Below are 25998 nucleotides of genomic sequence, written 5' to 3' on the forward strand. Positions count from 1 at the left end.
TTAAATTTTTAAGTAAAAACAACACCCGAAATATCGTTTTCTTCTCCTTTACTTTTTGGCACATTTATTTTCACCACCATTTTCAATGCTCTTACAAACAACAAGATTCTTGCTTTAATAATTAAACTTTTAAAGTAAGAAATAGGAAACAAATTAATGTAACTATAATGCTCATAATATTGCATGATCTAGCTGTCTGATATGCAATGACTTCCACATGTTGACAACATTTTGGCAATTACACAGTTTGAAATGTCATGCAGATTATTATTAAATATACATATATATCTCAATTAAGAAATTTCTGAACTATTTAATTTCTCATTCTTTATCATAATAGTTACACAATTAAAAGTATGAATTACTTTAATATTAGACTGATCTTATTATCTAATTTGTTAGGGCAATCTTATTAATGTTGGATATAATTGCATGACCTTTTGAGCCCCTTTTTATTTAATAAGATGACATTATTTCTTAATATAAAATCTCATTCAAAACCCATAAACTGTCTGTACGTAATGATGATAGTATGATATAAAAATTCAAAGGAAATATTTATCTTCCAAGCAAAGTGAAATCAATAAATATTTATGATTTTTATGCATGTGCCAATGTGATCAAACAATATATTCGATGCTAGAACTTCAAAAAATAGTAAGAATAATTCCAAAGTTTTGAGATTTTTCATCAAAGTTAAGATAGCTACCATATTAAAGTGAAGGGCTTTTTATTTCTTTTTTTTTAATTTTAAAATACCCTTTTTTTAACTTTCAGGCACTTTTGATAATTTTCAGATATAAATCTGATTTCCAATGATTATGTATTGTGTTACAATGAAAAATATTTAATTTAGAATTAACATAGCATGCAGTATCCAAGTGTACAAAATTCTTACAGTAGAGGTACTGAAGAAATTATAGTTCACTTAGATATGCCTAAAAATATAAGAAAATTTAACAAATTTCTAATTACTAACTTAAGATCTCAGAAAACAACTTTTACTAAGAATAAAAATTTATTGGATAATATGTAAATGTTTGGGATATGAATTGATTATATTTTGACTAGAACAACACTCGGTTATTTTTTGATAGCATTTTATCACCAAACAAGTCCAAATATAAATGTATCTATGTATAATTTGTCATCCTTAACTAAAAACTTAATCTTCCAAATTTTAAAAACAAAAAAGTTCTATAATAAAAACTTAACAAACTTTATTAGCTGCTGTATATTAGTTATGAGAAATTTTGAACACTATTATATGGATTATAACAAGCTTTGGGAATATTTTCTGACTGATATTCAGTAAACAACGCAAGTAACACAATAATAATGAATCCGTTTATGGAACTAGTTTTACCTACAAAAATACGATGGGATATAATATTGGCCATCGGCATATAAAGCGGATGGGCTTTATATTTTCCATTTGGTCAACATGTCATCTATTAGGTATAGAATATGATTTCTGGAATTTGCCCATCTTCTACAGATGTACCATTATTATTTCCTGCTGCATACGTAAACTGAAAAGTCACTTTACCTCCACTTGGACAGTCTAATGGGATTTTTCTTAAACCTTTTGTTCCATAATGAGAATCTGGACCCTTAAATAAATTTAAAATGATGATATTAATAAGCTAACAATTATAATTTATATAGTAATTAAATCAAAATTAAACTTAAGTTACAAAACTTTAAGATAGCCAACAGTCTAAATTTTTTGTTCTTCACATGAATAAACTACAGTATGGTCTTGTTTTATGTGGAGTCGTATATCAGCAGCTATTGCATAAAACTATATTCCATGTAAACTTGTGCTCTATCCTAAGCAGTTCCAGAAACACAACCATTTACAACTTGTAAATGACACTTATGCAATCATTTACAGAAAAACAATGAAGCATGTTAAAAGTCTCTGATGGTTTTACTACAATGAATAAACTTTTAGTCCAATATTTCTGAATATACTGTGTTTATACTGTATACTTTATAACTGCTATATTTACTCTGTATACTTAATATATACAGAGCAAATATAGTTCTTACTATACTATGTTGAATACACTACCTTAGAAAAGTTTGTGCATGTGAACCAGGATAGGATATCCACCACAGTAAATAGCATTCAGTAGTTTTACATGTTTAGATTGTGAGAATTGGAGAAGCAGAGTTTATTGATTTTAATCAAGAGTAAGATTCATTAATAGCACTAGAGTATTAATAGAATTACCCATGCGTCTAAAGGTTAACCTAATCATTTGCCATCCACAAAAATATGAATCTGCATATATCAATTTTGCATAACAAGACTTTACTGTATATTTTTTAAGTAAAATGTCAGAAATAAGAAAAATAAAGATTAAAAATATCAGTTAAAATCATACACACACACACATACCTTTAATGTTGCACAAGCAGTATAACTAGCATTTGGACTCAGTTCCACTGGAGTTTTGAACATAACTCTAAAGGTTGAAGCAGAACCATCACAACTAAAACTTGTATCATTTGATCCTAATACTTTTCCTGTTCCAGTATGAATTATCTAAAATATTACATATCATTAATAAAATAACAAAGTACTCGTAAAAATATCAATACTTTAAAGTATTATCTGAAATAATTTCTTAGAAATGGTTTCATATTTTATTTTTAATGCATGAACTATTTTTTATTAATTTATTTTAATTATTTTACTTATTACTATTTTATTCATTTATTTTTAAAGTTTTTTTCTTTTTTATGTAGTCATATGAAGAACATTTAAAGATACACATGACTAATCCAGAATATTTTCATATCTAAAAATAAAGCAATCTGATAAGATTTACTAAGAATTTACTAACTTATAAATACTATAAATTCTATATCAGTTTTAATACTATTTTTAATCTTTAATATTAAATTAGTCATCATTCCATTTCACTTTTCTAAAGCAGTCAATTTTGGAACAATTTTTAAAAAGCAAATTTCTTCTAAAAATATTGGGAACTACCTATTATATTATTTATTATATAGTTAATACTGAGAAGATAATAATTTAACTGTTGTAAGAGCAGGTAAAACCAAACAGCTATTAGTTATAAATAGTGAGGAGTGTCACCAAATTGTAAATGAGATTTTAAAACAAGAGATATATAAAAAATTTGAAAAAGATCTTACCCAATTATTAATAAAAACACTAAGAAAGAAAATAGAAGAAATATACAAGAAATCTTGTATAGTAGACCCCTCTATAATATGATAGTTCCCCCCTATAATAGTTCATATAACATGGATTCGTATAACACGGTAAAAAAATTGCAATTGTGTTTGTATAACACGCTAAAAGAGACTCGTATAACATAGTAAAGCGTCATTGCCGACTTGTGTTGCAAAAGGATTGGTGAAATCTGGACCAATAGCGGATATTGTACAAACCACTGAGTTTAAACAAGCACTGGACCTACCAAAAAACATTCAACGGCCATAAACATTATATTTTTTATTAATGATGTCTCCAAAGTTAAGTTATTTTTTTGTGAAAAATTCACTGATCAGGAAACATGTGCCCGCCGTTCGACGAGCCACTCCGCAACAAAAACAAGCTTAAGCAATGGTGTCGTCGAATGGTGCATACTCGGTAAGTAATCCTACAATTTTTTGTTTATAGCATAGTTTATATGGATTATTCCCAAAAAATTATACGTGTTTTGGAAATGTTGAGTCAAATTAGTCTAGAATTGATTAATTTTATGGAAGAAAACCTATCAAACAGCTGTAGCTGCTAAACTGCACATGTGCTGGGCTGTGATTGGCTCATGTATTTAAGTGACTCGTACAACACAGAATTCATATAACATGGAATGTATCTACCATGTTTGAGGAGGGTCTACTGTATATCCATTGATGAGAAACAAACAATACTCAACAGCAATAATAGATTATCAAAATTTTGGTTAGAGCAAAAACACATAAAGGCTCAATACAAGTCCAACCTATAACTGATATTTTCTTGATGTTCAAATAATAAGATTAAATAATCAGTTACATGTTTAAAAAATATGTAAAACCATGTTCAGTTCCAAAGATCATGAATTATATACATCAGATGTACCATGTATATAAAAGAGAATGTGTTTCGTATGTACATAAATAATATAAAAATTAGAACAACATCCCTTGGTGATAAAGAAATAGAAATACATGAAATAATAAAAGTCTTCTTAATGAATGGTTACAATAAAAAAACAATAAAACAGTGGTTATCCAACATAGATCAGAATAAAATAATCATCATCAACACTCCCAACCAACAACAATTTATAAAAGTAAAATATGAGAAAGGCGTTTTTGAAAAAATAAAAAAAGGAATTTAAAAAAAAACTTTAATACCAGAATTGATGAACAAACTAGGTAAATTAATTATGAATAAAAAATAAAATAGTTTACATTTTTTTCTTTTCAAATGTCCAGTCTATAAATTTAATTGTGCTAATGCACACGTGTGTGTAGGAGAAACTAGTAGAGAACACAAAATTAGAATAAAAGAACATATTGCTGCAATAAAGTACAATAACGAATCCTTAGCTGTTGCAGAACATTGCAATAACAACAATTGCAAAATTGTTAAAGATTTTGATGAAATAATTAAAAAACAAAAAAAAATTGGTTTAAAAGACTCTATAAACATGTGGAAATTATAAAGTTAAAAGAAACAGAAAAAATTAATAATAATAATGGCTTACAATTACACAGTTCTTGGTACCCTATTTTAAACACTAGAGGAAGTGACACAATTGAGTAAGTCTAAAAACAAGGGTGAAAGGGAGTGGGACTGTAAAATGTACTTGGAACTGGAGATGATTTTAAGTGGAAAATGTGGTTCTAGTGGTGTTGACATCTGTGGTTGTGTGGTTGAAAAGTTAACAGTTGCCTTTCAAAAATGGATAAGGTAATCATCATCAAAATGTGTAAGTGAAATTTCTTATCTACGTATGTAATCATGTATCTAAAATGATGCACAATTACTTATAATGTATAACTTGTATAGGGGCTGATGAGGGACAAGGTCTGAAATGCATTCCCCAGTTAATATAAACCAATAAACATTGATGTTTTCCTAATCGGGCTATATTTCCTATTCTGTGTATAATAAGTCTAGTACTTACAATGGATGTTGATGGCCATTAATAGAACTAATGAAATACTTTGTGTTATTCTAAAATATTTTCATTTCTGAAGTATATGAAGAAGTGTATTGTATTCATTTCTAACAGAAAAAATATCGTGCTTTAGCACAAATACATTTAGTTTAAATTCTAATATATGACAATGAAAGTCAACAGTGATTCATAATAAAATGAATGTATGAATTAAAATTTAAAGTTAAGTTTTTGAGAAGACATTCCTCATTATGTATAGCAGATTTTCATGAAGGAACAATATACAGTGGAACCTTGCTTAACAAGCATAATTTGTTCCGGAACTTTACTTGTAATGCAAAATACTCATTAAGTGAAACAATTTTTTCCATAGAAATTAATGTAAAATATGATAATGCGTTCCATGCCAAAAAAATACTAAAATACCATATTTACTTGCGTATAAGATGAGGTTTTTATTTATTTTTCACTGCTTCAAAAACCTAGGTTGTTCTATACATGTGAGCAAAGGATCCTTTGCCTTTTTGCAATAATTTTTGTGAACCATGTTGCCATTATAGCAGAGTGTTATCAAGATCAAGGTGAATGTCACTTTTAAACAGATGATCCAAAAATAGCTGGTCACTTAGCAATGATTATAAATGTAGTTATTTCATATTTGTTAAATTGGTATTTTTAATGAATATTTGTACATTCTGAATCATTAAAAATAAACTTTTTCCTGTCATGTGCATTATAATTTTTTGGTTTTGCTACATGGGTATCAGGTGACAGTGTTAAGAAAACATGGTTGTTTGCCTTAATACATGCATTTGATGATAATTTATTTGTGATTAAACGAAATAAAATTAGAATTGTATTAATAAATCTAATTTTCTTTATTTTGATCTTTAAAGTCACACCTTGTCCTATATGCAAGATCATCTTATACACAAGTAAATACGTATAATGTTATTCAAAGAAAATTATACAACATACATTGTTAAGGAGCGTGAATCACCATCATCTTTTCTTCTAGCATGGAATGAACCAACCTGGAATGCGAATTTGATTTAAAGGGGGGGGAAAAAATCACAGATAATAGCATAATAGATGAAACATACACACAATCTAGGACTTCCCCTCTCCTTGTCACTCACATTATGCGAAACTTCATTAAGCGAGTCATTTTTTAAAAATTTGATTTGCTCATTAAGCAAGGTTCCACTGTATATATTTTTAGGTTTAACTCTATTATAATGCAATTTTTATTAAAACTATTTCTGATTTTGTACTAAACAAAAGATGAGAAATACTTGTAATTTTCTGAACAGAAACAATTAAAACCACAAATTCACTTTTAAACTTCAGCACAAACTACTTTTAGTAAACAAACTAACAGTGGTAAAAAATGTTTATTTACTAAAAGTTGTATAAAGGTGTATTTAGTCTAGACAACATTTACAAAAGATCACTAATTATTTCATATCAAATTAACCAGCACACAGAAAGTAGTAATTATATGAGAAAAATAAAATATTGAAAACAGTGTAGAAAAACATCTGTCATTAAATTATGATAATCTGAAGTTTCTTTAGGAACTGATAAGAAACAATGTCATGTTTGACTAATATATTTTCTTAAAATTTTTCTCCATTCATAATATATACACAAATGTAATAAATATTTCATACAATATTTCACATTACTCTTTTCTCATCTTTCTAACTGACAATAGCATTGCACTTTCATCTTTCCATGTTTGAAGACAGCCTGTTAAACACAGGTCATCTTCAGACATGAATATTAGCATTTCTTCAACTTTATCCATTGTTAAAATAATAGTTCTAAGAAGAACCTTAGGATTGTTAATTCCTTCTAAAATCTTAATCCTATTTTAATTTAATAGATTCTATACAAAAGGTTTATTTTAAAATATAGGATCTATACAATTAAATCACTTATATCTTTATAGTAGAGTTGCCTGAGGCAATTGTAAATAGTACAGTAATCCTTGTCATTGTATAAACAGATTTTCAAATACTGCTGTAAGTACAGGGGCTGCTTTATTTATAAAGGTCTTCATTATGGGCCTATGCTTGTACAGTGATATTCTTACTTCAAATGTTTCAAAGTTTCAATGCTGCTTCTATGCTCGAACTGCACAAACAATGAAAGCATCTCTTGCATTATATTCATGTGTTTTTGGTGCTTTTTTCATTTTATCTTTGGTGTGTTTGGTTATATACATAACCATTCCTATTAATTATGGCAACCAAGAAAAGTATGAAACCAATGAAGCCTAAGAGGAAGATTATAGTATTGACAATTGAGGTGAAAAATGAAACCTATTGAGAAGCATGAAAATGATACACATATGGCAGATCTGTTGGCAATATTTAAAATGCCAACTTGTTGGTGTGCACCATTTTTAAGAACAAGCAATAAAAGCAGTAAATGTGGCTAAAGGGATAAAATTGCAGATCTGAAAGAGGTGGTTGGGCCCTTATCAGTACTGTAGACCATGCCCTTAAAAGTAAAAAAGTCAAAGGAACAAAGGGTATACATTTGATCCTTTGGCTGATTTGGGGACTGTATCTCATAATCTGAAATTTTGAAGACTTCAAAAATGGGGTAAAATTTTTGGGAAGTGGGTAAAATTTAAAAGTGAAAAAGTTCAGAACTATTTCTCAAAACAATGATAAAAAAAAGTCAACCATTATCCACTTTAATGGAAAGGCTAAAAGTGTGTGAAACATGAGAAATGCCATTGCACTGTCTATTTCTGGTGAGCAATTGGAGTCACATTGCACACTCCTTTAAGCCTATCATGTATTTATAAACTGATTTTGGAAAGCTTTGACTCACAACAGGTCATATGTAGACCATTGGTTTATTTAACTTTTTTTACTCCTATCAGCATGGTCTACAGGTCTGATAACATCCCAAATACCCATTCAGAGCTACAATTTAACCATCTTAAGAAACAAGACACCACTGCTCATCACTACGATACAGTAAATGTAATTTTCATTTTATTATACAATATTTATTGTATGTTTTTTTTGTATTGTATGTATTTTATTTATTGCTTTTATGTTTTATTATTTAGGGCATTTAATTGTGTTATTTTTACATTAAATTATCTGCATTTGCTATTTAAGTGTATCAAAAGGATTGTTTAGAGTCTAGGAACAGATTAATTTACATTCTATTATTTCTAATGGGAAAAATTGATTCATACTTCAAACAATTCAGTTTGATTGGCCTCTTGAAAAGAATCAAATTTGAAGTATGAGGCACCACTGTACTTAACTGTTACTATATTTTGATATTCACAAATTTTTATTTATAAGTATCATTTACAGTTCAGTTATCCTTTCCTCTTCTTTTGATGTAGGATAATTGTAAATGTCAAATTTTGCAGTATCTATAGTATATAACCAATGTTCTATTTTAGTGTAATTAATTAATATAAAAATATGGCACAAAATCTCACTTATGTTTGTAGATGACACCTCCTAATTCTGAAATAAAAAAATAGACACCTTGATTTTAGTAAACAATAAAATTTTAGGTTCCCACAAAGATTGAACCAACAATTTGTACTTTTACTGTCATATGACTAATTTTCTTGGCAGTAAACACATTGCTGGTGCTTGGTCTCTTTCATTTACAACACATCCCTTCTAATTTTTAAAATGAACTGCCATATAACATGCACAGTTGGAGAAAAGAGAAGAAAACAACTGACTAACGAGAAGATTCAGCAGCTGCCTAGTGATTCTAAAATGGAGAACATTCTGAGCTACAGCAACCTCGACAATTCCATCGAGGATCCTCATCTGATTCAGAACCAGAGCCTGATTTATTTGCAGAGGAAAATAATTAGGTAATTGCCTACTATAGTCCCCTCAGCAGTCATCTCTCTGAACATTCCTTCTATCTCTATTACTACAGATACAGCATCGTCTGTTGTAATATGATCGACTGCAATACTGACATTTGCTCATCAATTCTCCCTACTACAGAAACAATAGCCATCAGTTCTTGCATCCTGAAGTGAACATCTACTGAAATAGATAAGTTTTTACAAGTATTTCCAGATAGTTTGTTCATCTATATTACACAATGCATAAATTTACAGTTAAAATTTTGGAATGAGTCATTAAAAAGCTAATTCCACACACTGTTTCAAAAGAAAACAAAATTGTCATTGGATGCTATTTGGTGATGTGATACAATAAATTGCAAAAAGGCTAAATACTGGTCCTCCAATATATCACGGAAAATCCTGCAATAAAAGCAGTGTCTCAAGAGAGATATTTCCTAATCATATCTAAGCTCTACTTCATTCTGCCTAAGAAAACATAGTACAATGCATATACAATATAGATGAATGTGTAAAGTAGTACATGCCACTCAAGCACATAAAGCACAAGATGTGATGCTGTTACTGGCTACACCTACAACCTCAATATTTATGCAAGCAAAGAGACAGAGGAAGTTGAAAGTACCCTTGGCAAAAGAGTGGTGCTAAAACTATACTCTACTCAGGACTTCAAATGTGGTGTCAGCTTTTGAAAGATTTTTTAAAAGTGTTAAACTTTTAGACACTGTTCCATTTCCAGCTGTTGGCATATGAATAAAAACCTTAAAAACAGGCAGAAGTTGAAAAGAAGCTAAAAAAAACAAGAGGATATAGATTATTAGCACAATGGCTATGCAACATTGTGCTCCAGATGGATAGACAGCAAAAAAGTTGTCATGATGAGTAACTGTCATGCTGCTTTAGATACATCAATGGAATGGAAGATGAGAGATGGCACAAAACAGATAGCGTACCCTGAAGCAATTGCTTTTTATAAGAGCATTATAGAGGTGTGGACCTTTCTGACTAATTTTAATTTTCAACATTATTTCAGTCTCAAAAATGGTAAATAAAGATATTTTACAAGATTCTTGTAATGGAAGTTGTAAATGCATTGATTGTCTATGATAAATCCACCATGACAATCTACTAATGTGATTCATAGTCCCACTTACTGAGGAACTAATGGATAAGGGAAGGCAGACAGCATCCCACAAAAGAAAGCATGGGACAGGATGTCCTATAACACCTATAACAACAAAAGGAACCATTTACCACAGAAATTAGAAATTCAAAGGCAATATGCACAATGTGCCTCAGCAAAAACAGCGCCATGAACAAAAAAAAAGGGTCTACACTGTATATCTTGTGCCATTCTGTTACATTTTTACACTATATGATTAATAATAAAATGATTACCATATCTCTCGATTTGCTTTTGTTTTTCAATTAATGTTTTGCAGTTAATACAGTAAAACAATGATGGGACATATATCCAGGTTATATATAAAAACAAACCAAAAAAAATCTCTGCTATGACCAATTTATAATACCTATTTAAGTATATACATATTACAAAATATGGAGTAAGGTAAAAAGCTCATATTAAAATGATTAAACAACAAACACACACAATTTAAGGCGAAAATAATGCAATTAAATACTCTAAATAATAAATTAAAACAAATAACATTAAAATTGTATTTACTGATCACACACTGTTAACTTTGGCATCTTAAACGTGACTGCCAGATCTACCATGTATACTGCTTAAGTTCCTTTTTCAGTTCAATTATCAAAGCTACAACCTTCCTCTTATGTTTAATTGTTTTCACACTTCTTGATGCCATGGTTAATAGATAAGTGTTACATATATATTGAACTTTGGAATATTTGTAGTTGGATTTATTCAAAGTATGAAATACCACTATGTAGGCCTGTATAACTATGAACACCTGATAAGGACATTTATTTATTTCATAATGCCTCAAACATACATAAAAATGAATCTCATAAATAAAAATAAACTTCCTACTGCATTAAAGTTGTTTACTTGAAAAGTATTTAATTAAAAACAAATACTTTTGACATTACAAAATATCATCTTCAGGTTGAGGATATACCATTCAAATTACAATTTTTAAAAAAGTACATTAAAAGATTTGGAATCTTTTATATATTGTTAAAAGTCAAGTTGCTACCGAAAATTAAAATAATAATAATGGAAATAAACAGCAAAATGCTTTTGATAAAAATTGGAAATTATCTTTGGACAGCATTTGATGATTCATGGATCACTATCACTTTGAATATCACTGAAATTGTGATGAAAGTGTCATAAGCAGACAGTTTGATATTTTAGGCAAATCAGAAAAATGTATTATATAATGAGAGAAATTTGACAATCAATACAATAGGGTCTTGTTTTATAGAGACTGATATATGCAGATTTGTGTTTCATGTATGGTGAATGATGTGATTAACTCTTAGATGAACAAGAATAATTCTAAGCATTAACGCACATGCCAACTATTTTTATTACAAAACTCAGTATATACACAAAACATATGTAAAATGTTTTAAATGCATTTTAATGCTGCTCTATTAATTGTAAATTGTTACATAAGCGTACATGAAATCACCAGTACTATTTGGGATGAAGCCAAATTTATGAAGTATCTGCTGATGCATTTTATATGGGAACATTACAAGACCATACTCTATATTCTGATTCATGGAATAATTATAGTAAAAAATGATGGTGATTATGCTTCTGAAACAATTGCATTTTAAATAACATATTAGGGATCTTATAATTAAAGATTTGTTGAAATTATAATATAATATTTCAATTTATTTTGTTAAATATAATTATTTATGACTTAATTTTGTATTTCAAATTTGAAGACAGTAATGAATGTACAGTACATCCTTATCATTCAATTTTTCACAATAAGTTGTAATAATTATTTATTATTACAACTTATTATTAAGTGATTTTTATTATGAATATTTGTAATTTTTTGTTGGATTTTAAAATTCAATGTTTTATAACAATTATATATGAACTTCATAACAATAAATTTATCATATTATAATATATACTATGATAAATTATATCTATTAAGTTAAAAAATATAAATTACATAACATATATATTAGCAGCTTCTATAATATAAAAAATATGCATTATTCATTAAATATATGTACTGTACATTACATCATATACATTTTTAAGTTTGAAGTGAAAGGAAAAACTTTGAGAGGAAGAAAGATATATATTTATAGACAAAAAGTAAGATTACGAAATCCCTAGTTAACATTTACTAGTTGTTTAAAATATTAAAATTGGTAATTTAATCAGATATTAACATTGTGATGTTCACATCTATTAGTGGTTTAATTGCTGTTCCAATCCTTATTAAAGCTATTATGGAAATATAAATACTATAGATTCAAACTCATTCTTATATTTTCTTATTGATTCTAGCTCTTGATCAATAAGAAAACAGAACCTAACAAAGTAACATAATAGTTAAGTTTTATGTTATAATCCAAGATTTAAACAGAGGCAGAAATAATAAAATGAAGTTGACTACTACAGGATGATGATAAAAATAGTGATTTGCTTTCAACAACAACAAAATAAAAATACTCAAAAACAATATAAGTAATAACACAGGTCTGCCAAAAAAAATTTTTTTCTAACTGCATAGGATATTTTTGCTGAATTATATGTTTTAAAGATCGGAGATTCTAAAAATGACTTTTGTAACATCCCATCATGTATAGGTGTTTTGCAAAATAAAAACAAATTTTTGATAAAAACTCTTATTTATTACAATGAACTAAATATATTATATTTTCTCAAAACTAATCAAAAATTTTTTTCTGATATTTATACACAATTTTAGGTCTACTCTTTTTTTGTTATGAAACCTTTTCTTCTTCTCTTTGATGCTTCTCCAAACTCATTTCCGATTTCCTTCTCTGGTATCTCGATTGAGCATCCAACAGTAGTCAGCTAACATATTGACATTCCATTTTCCTTGGTAATGTCTCTTGATATCACGGACATCCTGGTGAAATTTTTCATACTATTCTTCACTGCAGGCTCCCAAGTTTTCGGGAAAATAATCAATATGGGAGTGTAAGAAATGAACTTTTAAGCACATCTTGCATCCTTGAGCTTCATACGCCGCCAGCATGCATTGTACAATGGTTTTATAGTCAGGGTCCTTAGTATTCCCCAAAAACTTATGCACTACATTCTTGAAAGAGTCCCATGCTTCTTTTTCCTTTTTTCCCATTGTTTCCAAAAAGAGGGGATCAGATAAAAGTTTTCTTATGTCGGGGCTAGTGAAAACGCCCTCTTTTAACTTGGCTTCAGATAGTTTTGAGAACTTGGAACACAGATATCTGAAACAATCCCCATCTCTTGGCAGTGATTTGACAAACTGCTTTATGAGCCCCAATTTAATATGAAGAGGTGGTAATAACACTTTTTCTGAGGAACCAATGTCATATTGATGACGTTTTTCTCACCGGGGGTTAAACTGTCTTGTGGTGGCCAGTTTTTGTACAGTGCAGCTGTCTTGCTCTACTATCCCATAAACAAAGAAAGCAAGGATATTTTGTATAACCTCCCTGCTGACCCAACAATGTGGTTAGTATTTTGAAATCTCCACAAACCATCCATTGATGCTCTTGATATTTGATTTTCTCAAGAATTGTAGCCAAGTCAGTATAGTTTTCTCCCATATGAACCAAGTGTCCCATAGGAAAAGATAAAAATACATTTCCATTATGCAGCAAGACTGCTATGTGGCTAGTTTTAGACGAATCAATGAATATGCGCCATTCTGATGAATCATATTCTATTTCAACACACTTCATGAGCCCATGAACATCATTACAATAAACCAGATTTCCCTCTTTGGAGAAAAACTGAGTAAATTCTCTCTCTCGATGCCTGTACCATGAAAATGAGGTCCCAGATGATAGCAGGTTTTTATTTTTTAGCCTTGATCCTAGCAATTCGGCTGCATTTATTGAAAGACCTAAGTCTCTTACTAGGTTGTTGAGCTCACTCTGAGAAAAAAGTTGAAGTCCTTTGTCAACAGAAAAATCTAAGCTAGATTCGTCCCGGAAAGCTAATGTATCTGAGTCCTTTGACTCACTCAGGATGTTATCTAAATTAGAAGGTGGCTGTGGAACTGATATTTCAGAATCATGGGACACTGGACGAATAGCTGAGTCAAGGTTAGGGTAAAGTATTTTCTTTTTATTTTTTGTATTAAATCCTTTAACATCTACCGAACAGAAGTAGCAGTCAGTTGTGTGATTTTTCTGTTCACTCCATATCATAAGAATGCCAAAATGAAATGAGTTTTTCTTACCCTTAAACCACAAACAAAAATCTTTCTCACATCTTCTGCACACCTTATGCGGAGCCCATGCTTTGTCTTGTTCTCCAAGTTTCAATTTGAAATACGCAAAATAAACTCACAAACTCACTTATGTTTTTTTGTTAACTTTTCACTGTGTATTCGTCACAAACATAACAGAAGCTGTCAGGAGAAATTACACAACCTCTGCAAGCCATATTCCAGAAATAAAAATACAAGCACATAGTGTTCGAATGCTGGATATAAACTGAGTATGGTATTAGATGGCCAGTGAGATACTGAACTTATTTAGCTTGTTGAAACATGATCTAATCCAACAGCAGGTTGTTTATATTTATTCCTAGTATTCCAGATAACATGTTGAAACATGCTCAACCTCACCAGTACTATTACTCACTGTCAACTTTTAACCTGTTTCTACACGATCATGCAACCTTCCTCCTAACGCTAAAACTACTTAACCCACCTCCCCCTACCACTGTTCTCTTCAACCATTAACATTTTTTTTTATTTATTGCCAAGTCCAGCTATAATTGATGGAATTAATGTGAGAAGTCTTCATTTTAAGGCCATTTTTTAAATAAAAAAAAGAATACTAAATTTTAAGTTAACTAGGAATTTTACACTAAATACAAACAAAAACTTGAGTGTAACAAAAAAAAAATTGATGAGATGGAATTATTTTGGTATTTTTTTCATTTTTACCAAGTTGAAATCTATAAGAAAATGTATAAAATCCTATGCAGTGTTTTACTTGCAGACCTGTGTAATAATAAAACACAATAAACTGAGATTAATGTACCCTACTCGAATTACTGATAATTTGAGTAGACTATTGATAAAATTTACAAATAGACTCCAATATTTTTTCAGTTTTCAGTTTTTAACTTTGAGGGTAAAGATTATTATATAATTTACTTAGTATAATAATATACAAACCTGAATATTGACATCATAGTCAGAAGGCCCATGTATTGATCCATACAAGCCAAATCCTACCACAAAAATTCTTCGATCTGCCATAAACCTTAAATATTCATCATTATCATTATTTTTACTTTGTAATTAAAATGTAATTGTTAATCTGTTAAAAGTGATTTATCTAAATATTATACTTCATTAAATTTACCTTATCCTGTCACTGGTTCCACTATATCCCCATCGACTCTCAGTCTGTTGGAAACGACACACAGTTTGTTCTTTTCCTGTAATGCAGCACCTGGGCACATCTGGAAAGCTGACAGCTGGCTTTGGATTAACAGTGAAATAGAGAAACAGTGAAACCACTTCCCTATCAGTTAATATGCCAGATTGAGCAGCACCACCAGCAAATTCTTCTACAGTCATTAAAGGAAATCGAATGAGAGACAAAGCACGCCCTAATGTCGTTCTTTCATTGTCTGGATTTATTAAAAGATTCTGACGAATACATTCTTGTTCAGCCCACCTGAAATATTAATTTAAATATAAAATCATGAAGACTATGTATAACTTGTTAAGAAAACTTGTTAATGAAAAGGAGAGTTGTTATTGTTATAATTTGAAACTATTCCTTTCAAAATTTTAAACTTCATTCTGTATAGGAAATAAAATCTTACATAACAATGTTTTAAAAAACAAATATTAAACTTTAGAAAATAACTTAAGATGTCAAAATAATTGAAATTCTAAACAATTACTAAAACTTTAGTTTTAATATTTGTTAAAAGGATTATTTCTAAATTTTTACAAAAGTTTGACTTACAATTGGATGGACTTACAAAATTACAGAACTTATTCAACTTTTTTAATCAATTCATTAGAAAGATAATTAATATATTTTATTTACTATAATTTAATCTTTAAATGTTTAATAAATGAAATTTAGTGTCTAGAAAATAAGAAGTGCTAACTGAATTGCTTAATTAGTTAAAAACAGTTTTTGTAAAAAATAAATTATTGATATCTCATACCCATTGTTTATTATCAAAAATAAAAAGTAAAACATTCTTTTTTATATTAACTCATTGTTGGTTAGAGGCCATGCATAAATTACATAAGGGTGATTCTGGCCATTCTAGACCCCCACCCACCTGTGTAAGAAACCGCAATATTTTCTTTGATTTCCCCCTCCCCTTCCCTATCTTACATAATATTTAGGCATAATTTTAAAAAGATTTTAACAAAAATTATTTTTTTTAATGAAACCCTAAAAACCTTAGGTCCAAAATATTAATTAACTAATTAATAATTATATATGTACTCGCACTATTATTTATAAAAAACTATGAACAAATTTTAATATATAAAAATTTAATAAATTCAAATAAACAATTTATTTTAAGAACTTCATTTTTTAATTATTAACAATCTTTTTATTATCATCATCATTAATCAATGTCATAATATTCATTTTTATATTAATTTTCACAAAACGATGCAAAAAACATTGACGAATCGATTAGCTAGTGCACGTGTAAACAGAAACTTCATACAAAATAAAACAAGATAGAAAAGAGAGAAACCACATTCTGTTGCCATATTAGTTACATCTTGGCTAAGGCCAAGAAAATAAACTACATGCTGCTAAAATGTGCTCGGTGCACCGGGGGACTAAATTGTAAAGCTTATAAAACTCTATATAATGGGGCAACACAACCAATGCTACTTTACGCAGCCCATAGCTGGAGCCATGTAACTAGTAAAAATTCAGTAGCAAGTAAATTATTATTTACTCTCTAATTATTATGCCTTTGTGTCCTTTTTAACTCTATTTAAAATTTATTTTGTATACTAGTACTTTCTATATATTAACAGGACTTATTATACTGGAAATTATGGATGCAGATATTTAGTCTTACAGATCAAAAATAATGTTCTTTATTTAGTTCACCTGAACACATACACTTTAAACATGTAGAACATGTCTTAATTAAGAAATTAAGTAGAAACGAATAAACAAAAAGAAGAATGTGTAAAATTGTATGGTTGCTGTGGATCATGAGTTTAAGTGGAAATGTAGAGAAGATCGGAAATACAGAAATTAAAGTGTCGTTTAAAGGCATGCTGAGGAGGGACGAACAAGTCTGAAACACATGTTTAAAGTGTATGTGTTCAGGTGAACTAAATAAAGAACACTATTTTTGATCTGTAAGACTAAATATCTGCATCCATAATTTCCAGTATAATAAGTCCTGTTAATATATAGAAAGTACTAGTATACAAAATAAATTTTAAATAAATTACTCTCTCTTCAAAGACAGTTTACCATCAGAATTTCAAAGTGTTGCAAAACTGTTTCTACTAATGCCTCTCTGATTCTAGCAGAGCTCCTTCCTACACCACTATGTATTGTAGAAAAGTTTCTGAACTACTACATCAGAACTGCAAACATCAAGGCTCAACAACAGTCTCTAGTCCTATCTACGGCTGTTTAAATGCTACCAAATTGCAATTACCCTATCTCTGATAATCACCCTGTAAACAAGGTTATCTCCAGGGTACATTTAGTGCCATCTGCTTCCTCCATGGATAACTATGCAGACAATATCTACACAGATGCGTCTAAAAGCCCCCTTCGTGTTGGCTCAAGTATCTGTATCTTCCTCCAAACTGACATATTTTGCCCAAAATATATTAGAAGGTACAGATACCTCCCACATGCCTCCATCTATCAAGCTGAAGAAGATGCTGTCTACTAAGCTATTCAGTGGGCCACTTCACTACCAAACAAATCTCTCTCTATCAACATTTATAGTGATTCTCAGTCTGTCCTAAAAGCTGTATTAAATCCCAATTGCAATAGCAATAAAATCACATATATCCAGCACCATATTAAAAATCTTATAAATAAGATAACTTTTATGTTTGTTTGTGGCCATACTGGCATATTAGGAAATGAAAAAGCCAACTTTGAGGTTAAGTCAGCTGCAAAGGACACTGACTTGGACTACACTCACAACCCTCTCTCACGCAGCAGCTTTAAAAATTATATTTATGACAACGCTATGCAAAAGTGGAATCAACAATAGTTGAGCAGTAAAACTGGTATAATAAGAAGACTTTATTTTCCTAGTTTGAATGCAGGTTCTCATCACCATTTAGAGATTTAACGTTTGCTACTGTTCAACTACTTACTGAACATGTATAACCAGGCAGAAACTACCTCTTACTTTTGCTCTACAGAAAACCTAGACACCATCGACCATATGATCTATCATTGTCCAATTTATGATCAAGATAGACTTATTCTGAAATGAGAAATCTTTACGCTTGGTTTCAGGTGGCAATATCAACTTGATAAGCTTGTTCAGAAGCCACTGTTTGATGCTTTTTTACAATTATGTTCAAAAAAATATGGAAGATAAGACTATTTATAATTTCTAATTTCTAGTTTTACATTTTAGTTTTCACTAAAAACCGAATACTAATTTTATGTTTACTTTGTATCATGTATTTTGGTTTATGTATTCTTAGTGTTATACACCCATAGGAGTGGTGCACTTATTCAAATAAAATAGAAAAAACAAAAGAGAAACAACTGCACGGCTTCTCTCCCATGATAAAAAATGTGTAGAGAGTGAGTCTGCTAACGTTACTTTTCTATCACGTCACATCAGGTGTGACATGATAGTACAACAAATGTTCTTAATAGAAACCACCAAATTAAAGCCAAATTTAAAACTCAACCACTCAACAAGATCAAAAAATAAAAATAAGAATATTATGTAAGACGAGATATATTACCCCCTACCTGACTAAGAAATCATAAGAAATCCTTGACCCCCACCCACGCCAAAATACCTTACATAATTTATGGATGGTCTCTTATAGTAAAGTCTATCATAGCATATACCTAACATAATTTGACAATCTGCAATCAGATTATATTATAAAGAATCCATCATTAAACACCTTTGGCTGCTAAGAAACATTTATTTGTTATGCACTAACATTTTCAGCCTAATATGTAGGCCATCCTCAGGCAACTGATTTTGAAACATCTGTTACAAACTGTTCTAAAATACAATATGTTTTGTATAAAACACTGTATAGACAGGTGAATTAAATAAACAATATTATTTCTGATCTGTAAGATTTAATTTCTGCATCCATAAATCCAGTATAATAAGTCCTGTTAATTGATAAAGTACAAGTAGACAACATAAATTTAAATTAGATAAATTAATTTATAAAATAAAAAACTTGTTTACAGTATTTAAAATTTATATTTTTAAAGTTTGTATAGTTTATGTATTACTTATAATAAAAAATAAACTTTCTTTTTCCCAAGTACAGTAGAGTCTCAATAGTTGGAGTTGATTGGGAACAAGATGCTCTCAAACTATCAAAAAGTTAATGTGGAATATATATAAAATAGAAAACACTGATAAGTAAAGGTATTAAATAATGTGTTTATTTTCTAATAATAAACATGACATTGTACTAAAAATACACGATGTCCTATACAATATGGGCCAAGTGACAACAGTATCTGGAAGTATCTGGCAACCATATTTCACAGAACATAAATTGAAAGCCAATGTTAGACCTTTCAGTGTGCTTTCAATTTCAGTGTATGGTGTCTCATCATATACTTGCTTTTAATTACTCAAATATATAGTTTTTACATGTTCTGGTTGAGTATGTATGTTTTAACTTATGGTGGTAGTGCCTCAAACTATATGAAACCTTGAACTACCAAGACAAGACTTTACAGTATATGTTTGGCAACACCATATAACTAAGGTAGCTTCCCTGATAAATTAATGATTAACAATCCCAGTAAAATTAACAAAACTAGAATATAAAATACAAACACAATATAAAATTTAAAAGAAACAAATAAAGAAATACAATATTAAAATCCAATATTACAACCCTATAAATACAGCAAATTTAGCAACCTTATAAAAGAAAAATGCTGTAAAAGATTCAGTCTATAATAAAGTAGATAGACAAGATTTGTTTCGAGTTTAAAAATTTGGTACTCTTTATTATACGAAAGGAAGAGGAATTAAACTGATGTAATACTAAATTCTATCCAATTGCAAGCTAACTTTTTAAATTTTTTCATAGTTCAAAAAATGTTCCTCGACTTAGAAATGGTATCAGTGGGTAAAGTAGGCAATGCCCTTTACTGATGTAGTCAAAAGTTTGACAAAATATTGCCAGAAGCTGTCACAGATAAGTTACTGCAAATTTTGTATGTATACATGGGAAAGTATTTCTAGAGAATAAAATCAAAGAAACATTAGATAATATTAAAAGTCCAGAATGGTTAAATGAATTAATAATGCTAGTCTTAGATAATAATTATTTTGAATACAATAATAAGTGGTATAAGCAAAAGATGGCATCCCTATGGGTACCTGTTTAGGACCTAGATTGGCCAAACTAAATATGATCAAAATAGACAACATTATAACTAAAATAAAAGGAATACAAGCAATATTTCCCTATGTAGATGATTATTTTATAGTTTATAACAATACTCATATATTGTATGTACTGGATAAATAGAATGTGATAAAAGTACAAATGTAAATAAAAGTAAAAACATATTTAATAATATAGATAATGATATAAAATTTGATGTAGTGAATGAAGAAAATAATAAGTTACCATATTTAGACATACTAATAACTAAAAAAAAACAACAATACAAGTATTAAAAAACATGAAAAAACAGTGTGGCCAATAAAGTAATACATTACAAATCAAAAATACCAATGCATATCAAAAAGAATATATGCAATATGTTTATAAAGAAACTCAGAAAGAACAACTGATCCAAAGGGTCAGAAGAAAGAAATAAATAATGTCAAAAAAAAAGTATTTACTTAATGAGTACAGCAGAAAAATCATTAATAGGTAATTAAAAAATATCCAAATTCTAAACCTATGCACTGATCTCCACATTTATATAGGGGAAACCAAGAAGGATCTCTGAACAAAATTCATGGAGCACATCCAAGCAATAAAAAATAACAATGATAAATCTATGGTTGCTACACACTAACCAAAATGGATGCAAAACAATGAAAGAAAATACTAAAGTTCAAAAACACAAATAAAATATTAAGAAAATTAAAAGAAAACTATTCAAATATTTAGAAATTACAAAAATAAACAAAAATACAGGCTTACAGATACATGAATCTTGGGAGGGTTCCCTAACAGATAGGAACATAAACGGCATGAAAGAATAAACAAATCTAACACACATTTGTGAGCCAAATTTACACCCAAAGGCAAAGTAAATGCAGATGTATAAGTGAGATGTAGTTTGTAAATTTCCAGTGTATAAAATCGTGATGAAGTATAGATTCATGAAATTCCATGTTTTTGTACTGAATAGTACAGAATTTTCTTTCCAAATTTTTGTTTCCAGGATAAAATGTACCCTTTTAGTGAATTTTGTCACATATGAGTATGTTGAGAAGTTTTTACTATAAAACTAATAATATATGTGCATATACCTAGAAATCCAAAGTGATCTATATATTGTGACTGAGGAAAGACCTGTTAGGTCTGAAATGGGTATCTTAATAAATAGAAAGAAAATCATGTCTCAAGGTCATTCTGTCCCATTGCTGTCCAGTTTGATAAGTTCGTCAATAGGAAAAGTGTACTAGCACAAAACATAGGAAATATTTCTAGAGAAGTTGTCCTGGTGCGTTTAAAGTGTTTGATCTCAAATGTGCTCAATGGTAGAGGTGATGATGCTCTGTATAAAGACAGTGACAAAGAATCAAGTGACAATGAATCTGAGTCATCTAATGACAGCAACTGAACAATTAAATGGCATAAAATCTATTTCTTACACTTAAATAAAAAATGAAAATTTATTAATTACTTTAGTTTTCGATTTCCTAGGATCGGCTTACAATCAGTTTCATCTTATAATCAAATCAATATAGTATTTGTAAAACAAAAGCTGGTCTTAATATATAATTATTTTATTGAAGTCAGGTAAGTCCAACCTAAATCTAATTACTTCTGGATATGGAATGTATGGTAAAGTATTTAACTTATTGTTAACTATGAGAATCTTGGTAATTTCAGTTATTAGTCATTAATTTGTATTTGGCAGGTAGCAGACCATATAGGAATAAAGTAGTTAATTATTAATTGAAAGTTTGTGAAATATAGAAATCACAGTACTGAAGGAGATGAAAGTTTTATGAGATGTGTCTACATAATCCTCTGCATACTAACAGACTTCTTATTAACCTATTAACATGCAGTTTAAATGTTAGCTTTTTATCAAAAATTATTCCTAAATCATTAATAGTATCAATATAAGATAGTGGTTGGTTATTAGCAATAAATATAAAAATGGCTGGGGAACATAACAGAGAATAAACACACTGCAAAGTTTTTGGAAATACCGATTCTAAGATTTAATTTTTGAAGTCTGTTGACTAGTGATTAAATCCTCTTGTAATACTTATAGGTTATTATTTATACATTTAAGATCATCAGTATATATGAGATTTGAACTAGATACATTGTTTATTCTTCACAGAATATTTATATATACTGTAGAATAGGCTGCATAAAATGAATCCCTGCTGAACTTGTTAAGTCTAAGATATGTTTTTGTTAAAATTTATGTAAAAACTAGCAGGTAGGCTTGGCGTTGCTCGGGCAAAAGTAACGATAGTGATAATTAAGATTATTAAGTTATAGTCACAAAAGAAAAAGAGTAATTTCATCAATGAACTAATTTCTAAAGAAATTAGTATATAGTATTTTAGTATTTTCAAATTATATAGTATATAGTACAGTATAGTATATAGTATAGTACAGTATAGTATATAGTATAGTACAGTATAGTATAGTATATAGTACAGTATTATATAGTATATAGTATTTTCAAATTATATAGTATATAGTATATTAGTATTTTCAAATTCGACCTTTCTTTAGAAATTAGTATTTCTAAAGAAAGGTCGAATTTGAAAATCGAATGTTCTAATATTGTTCGATTTTCACGACATGTTCTGATTTTATCGTTCGATTTTCATCGAATGCTCTAAAGAAGAAAAGTCGAGAAAAATTGAACTAATCTGTTTAAATTTGAAAATCGAATGTGTTCTAACATATTACTCTTTTTCTTTTTTCTTCCAGAGCCCATAAATCTTGCACGTCGCTTTCTCTTGTTCTCCAATTGTTACTTAACACTTCCATTGTTACTTAACACTTTGGTACTCTGTGTACCAAATTTCAACTTTCAACTCCTAACCATTTTAGCGAAAATTAAGACTATTACGTTACAGTCAACCTTACTCATTTCACAGAATGCAAGAATTGGGTCCCCCTGTTTCCAGACTAATTACAGAATTTTTAGATGGGTCTAAAAATATGTTCGATTTCCCACAAAAAACGAAAAAAAACTGCATCTGCGTCTTGCACGTCGCTTTCTCTTAACAATTCCATTGTTACGTAACACTTCCATTGTTGATTGAAGTGTTAAGCCTTAATCCTGTCCCTCTCCCCTGTGGGGAAATATTTCGAAAAATCCCTTCTTAGTGTGCGTTCTCGTGACGTACCCTAACTGTGTACCAAATTTCAACTTTCAACTCCTAACCGTTTGGGCTCTGCACTGATTACTATTATTATTATCAACCCGTCTCGATTATATATATAGATTAACATAATTACTATATTTACTCACATATAAGACAATCTCGTATATAGGACAAGGTGTGACTTTAAAGATCAAAATAAAGAAAATTAGATTTATTAATACAATTCTAATTTTATTTTGTTTAATCACAAATAAAATATCAAATGAAGCACTCAAAAAGAAAATTATTAATAACGCCACACACAGTAAAAATTTATTTTTACTACAAATATCAAATGCATGTATGAAGGCAAACAATCATGTTTTCTTGACACTATCACCTTTTGTCTACTCAGACTCACCCTCTGAAGCTTCTTTACAACTCTCCTGTTTTTCACTCTCACTCCACAAAGCATAGTCCTCTGACCCGTCAAGTGAATTTGAGATGAAGTATTTCCTGAATGACTTTGCTATTAGCTCTTGAAGAATGCTTTTCCACACACCTGATACCCATGTAGTAAAACCAAAAGATTATAATGCACATGATTGGAAAAAGTTTATTTTTAATGATCCAGAATGTACAAATATTCATTTAAAATACCAATTTAATAAATATGAAATAACTACATTTATAATCATTGCTAAGTAACCAGCTATTTTTGGACCATCTCTTTGTAAGCAACATTCACCTAGATCTCAATAGCACCCTGCTATAATGGCAACATAAACTATACACAGTTCACAAAAACTATTGCAAAACACAAAAAATCCTTCACTTGCACATATAGGACAACCTAAGTTTTTGAAGCAGTGAAAAATGAATAAAAACTTTGTCTTATACACAAGTAAATACAATGTATTGTGATACAAATACATACTGAGAAGGGATCCTGTTCCCAAAATGCATGAAATGTTCTATGAAATGTAGTAATACTTGAAAATATAGGTTTTTTGCAAACTTACCTGCTATAATATACAAACCATGTCTATATAACCACAGATAGTTCATATATTATAGTATAAATAAAAAAAATAAAAAAAAAGCAGTGTTCTAATAATGATAGTGAATAGGTATTAAATCATATCAAATTTTTCATAAAATATAAAGTAAATTTTCACGTTATAATGCATCAATATCATGAAAATTAAAATTTTAAGAAAAAATAAAACACTAACCTGACTACAGCATTAAAAAGTTTAGCTTCCCGTATTCTTAGAGTATCTCTTTCTAATACAACACACAATGTATCGTGATCAATGTCTGTAAATCCTTCTGCTGCCAAAGCCTCAGAAGTATACTTGTCAATAGTTTCTAAACAAAGAGCAGCAAGTTGTGGTTCATCAAAGAGCCTTGCCTGAGTTAACAACATAAATGCATTATCACTACTAAGATTCGATTTCAAAAAATCAACACAAGCCTTCTCTAAAGCAGGCACAGCATATTTTTTGGCAGTATATAATGTCATCATCACTGTTTCTGGCCCAATCTGAACTTCATCTGAATAAAGAAAACGAAGCAAAGCTAAAAATGCTGCTGGTTCTACATCAGGAAGTTCAATTTCTTCAGATGTAGTGGCCATAGCACCATTAAACATAGCATCAAACACAGCACTTCCAACAGATAAAACAAATTTGTGGGCAGGTATCCTCTGTTGCTGAACTCCTTTACCCACAACAAAATGAACATCACTTAATATTTCTTTATTAAATATAAATGCTAAACGATCTTTAATAGTAGGTTTAGAGGCTTGCCAATTAAACATTACATGGCTAGCATAATTAACTGTTCCAGCATTCACTGCAGCAGTGACTGCAGTGTTCAAAAGAGAGTCATCATGGCTTCTTCGATTTCCACTTTCTCGATCTCTATTTTCTCTGTCTCTATGATTCCCTGGTACATTAACTGGAGCTTCGAGAACATCTAGGCAAATATTTGAAGGGATATTTGAATGTGGATTGCTAGAAGACATGTTAAAAGGATTTCTAAGATCTACTAATTCACTGTGATTAAAAACACAGTTACTGTTTTGAAAC

The 25998-nt window shown here is 29.5% G+C and overlaps 1 protein-coding gene across 1 annotated transcript; it reads right to left on the bottom strand.

The window, feature by feature from the left end:
* Positions 1-1195: 1195 nt before the first annotated feature.
* Positions 1196-25998, bottom strand: LOC136985952 (BTB/POZ domain-containing protein 2-like). The gene is made up of 5 exons (XM_067283373.1): positions 25141-25998; positions 15541-15858; positions 15351-15438; positions 2408-2554; positions 1196-1613 (listed from the first exon to the last, which is right to left on the bottom strand). The coding sequence occupies exons 1-5, from the start codon at positions 25932-25934 to the stop codon at positions 1455-1457; spliced, it is 1506 nt and encodes a 501-aa protein (XP_067139474.1). The 5' UTR covers positions 25935-25998; the 3' UTR covers positions 1196-1454.

Source organism: Centruroides vittatus, unplaced genomic scaffold, assembly GCF_030686945.1.
Source record: "Centruroides vittatus isolate TY-2023 unplaced genomic scaffold, ASM3068694v2 contig_983, whole genome shotgun sequence".
Classification (NCBI taxonomy): Eukaryota; Metazoa; Arthropoda; class Arachnida; order Scorpiones; family Buthidae; genus Centruroides; species Centruroides vittatus.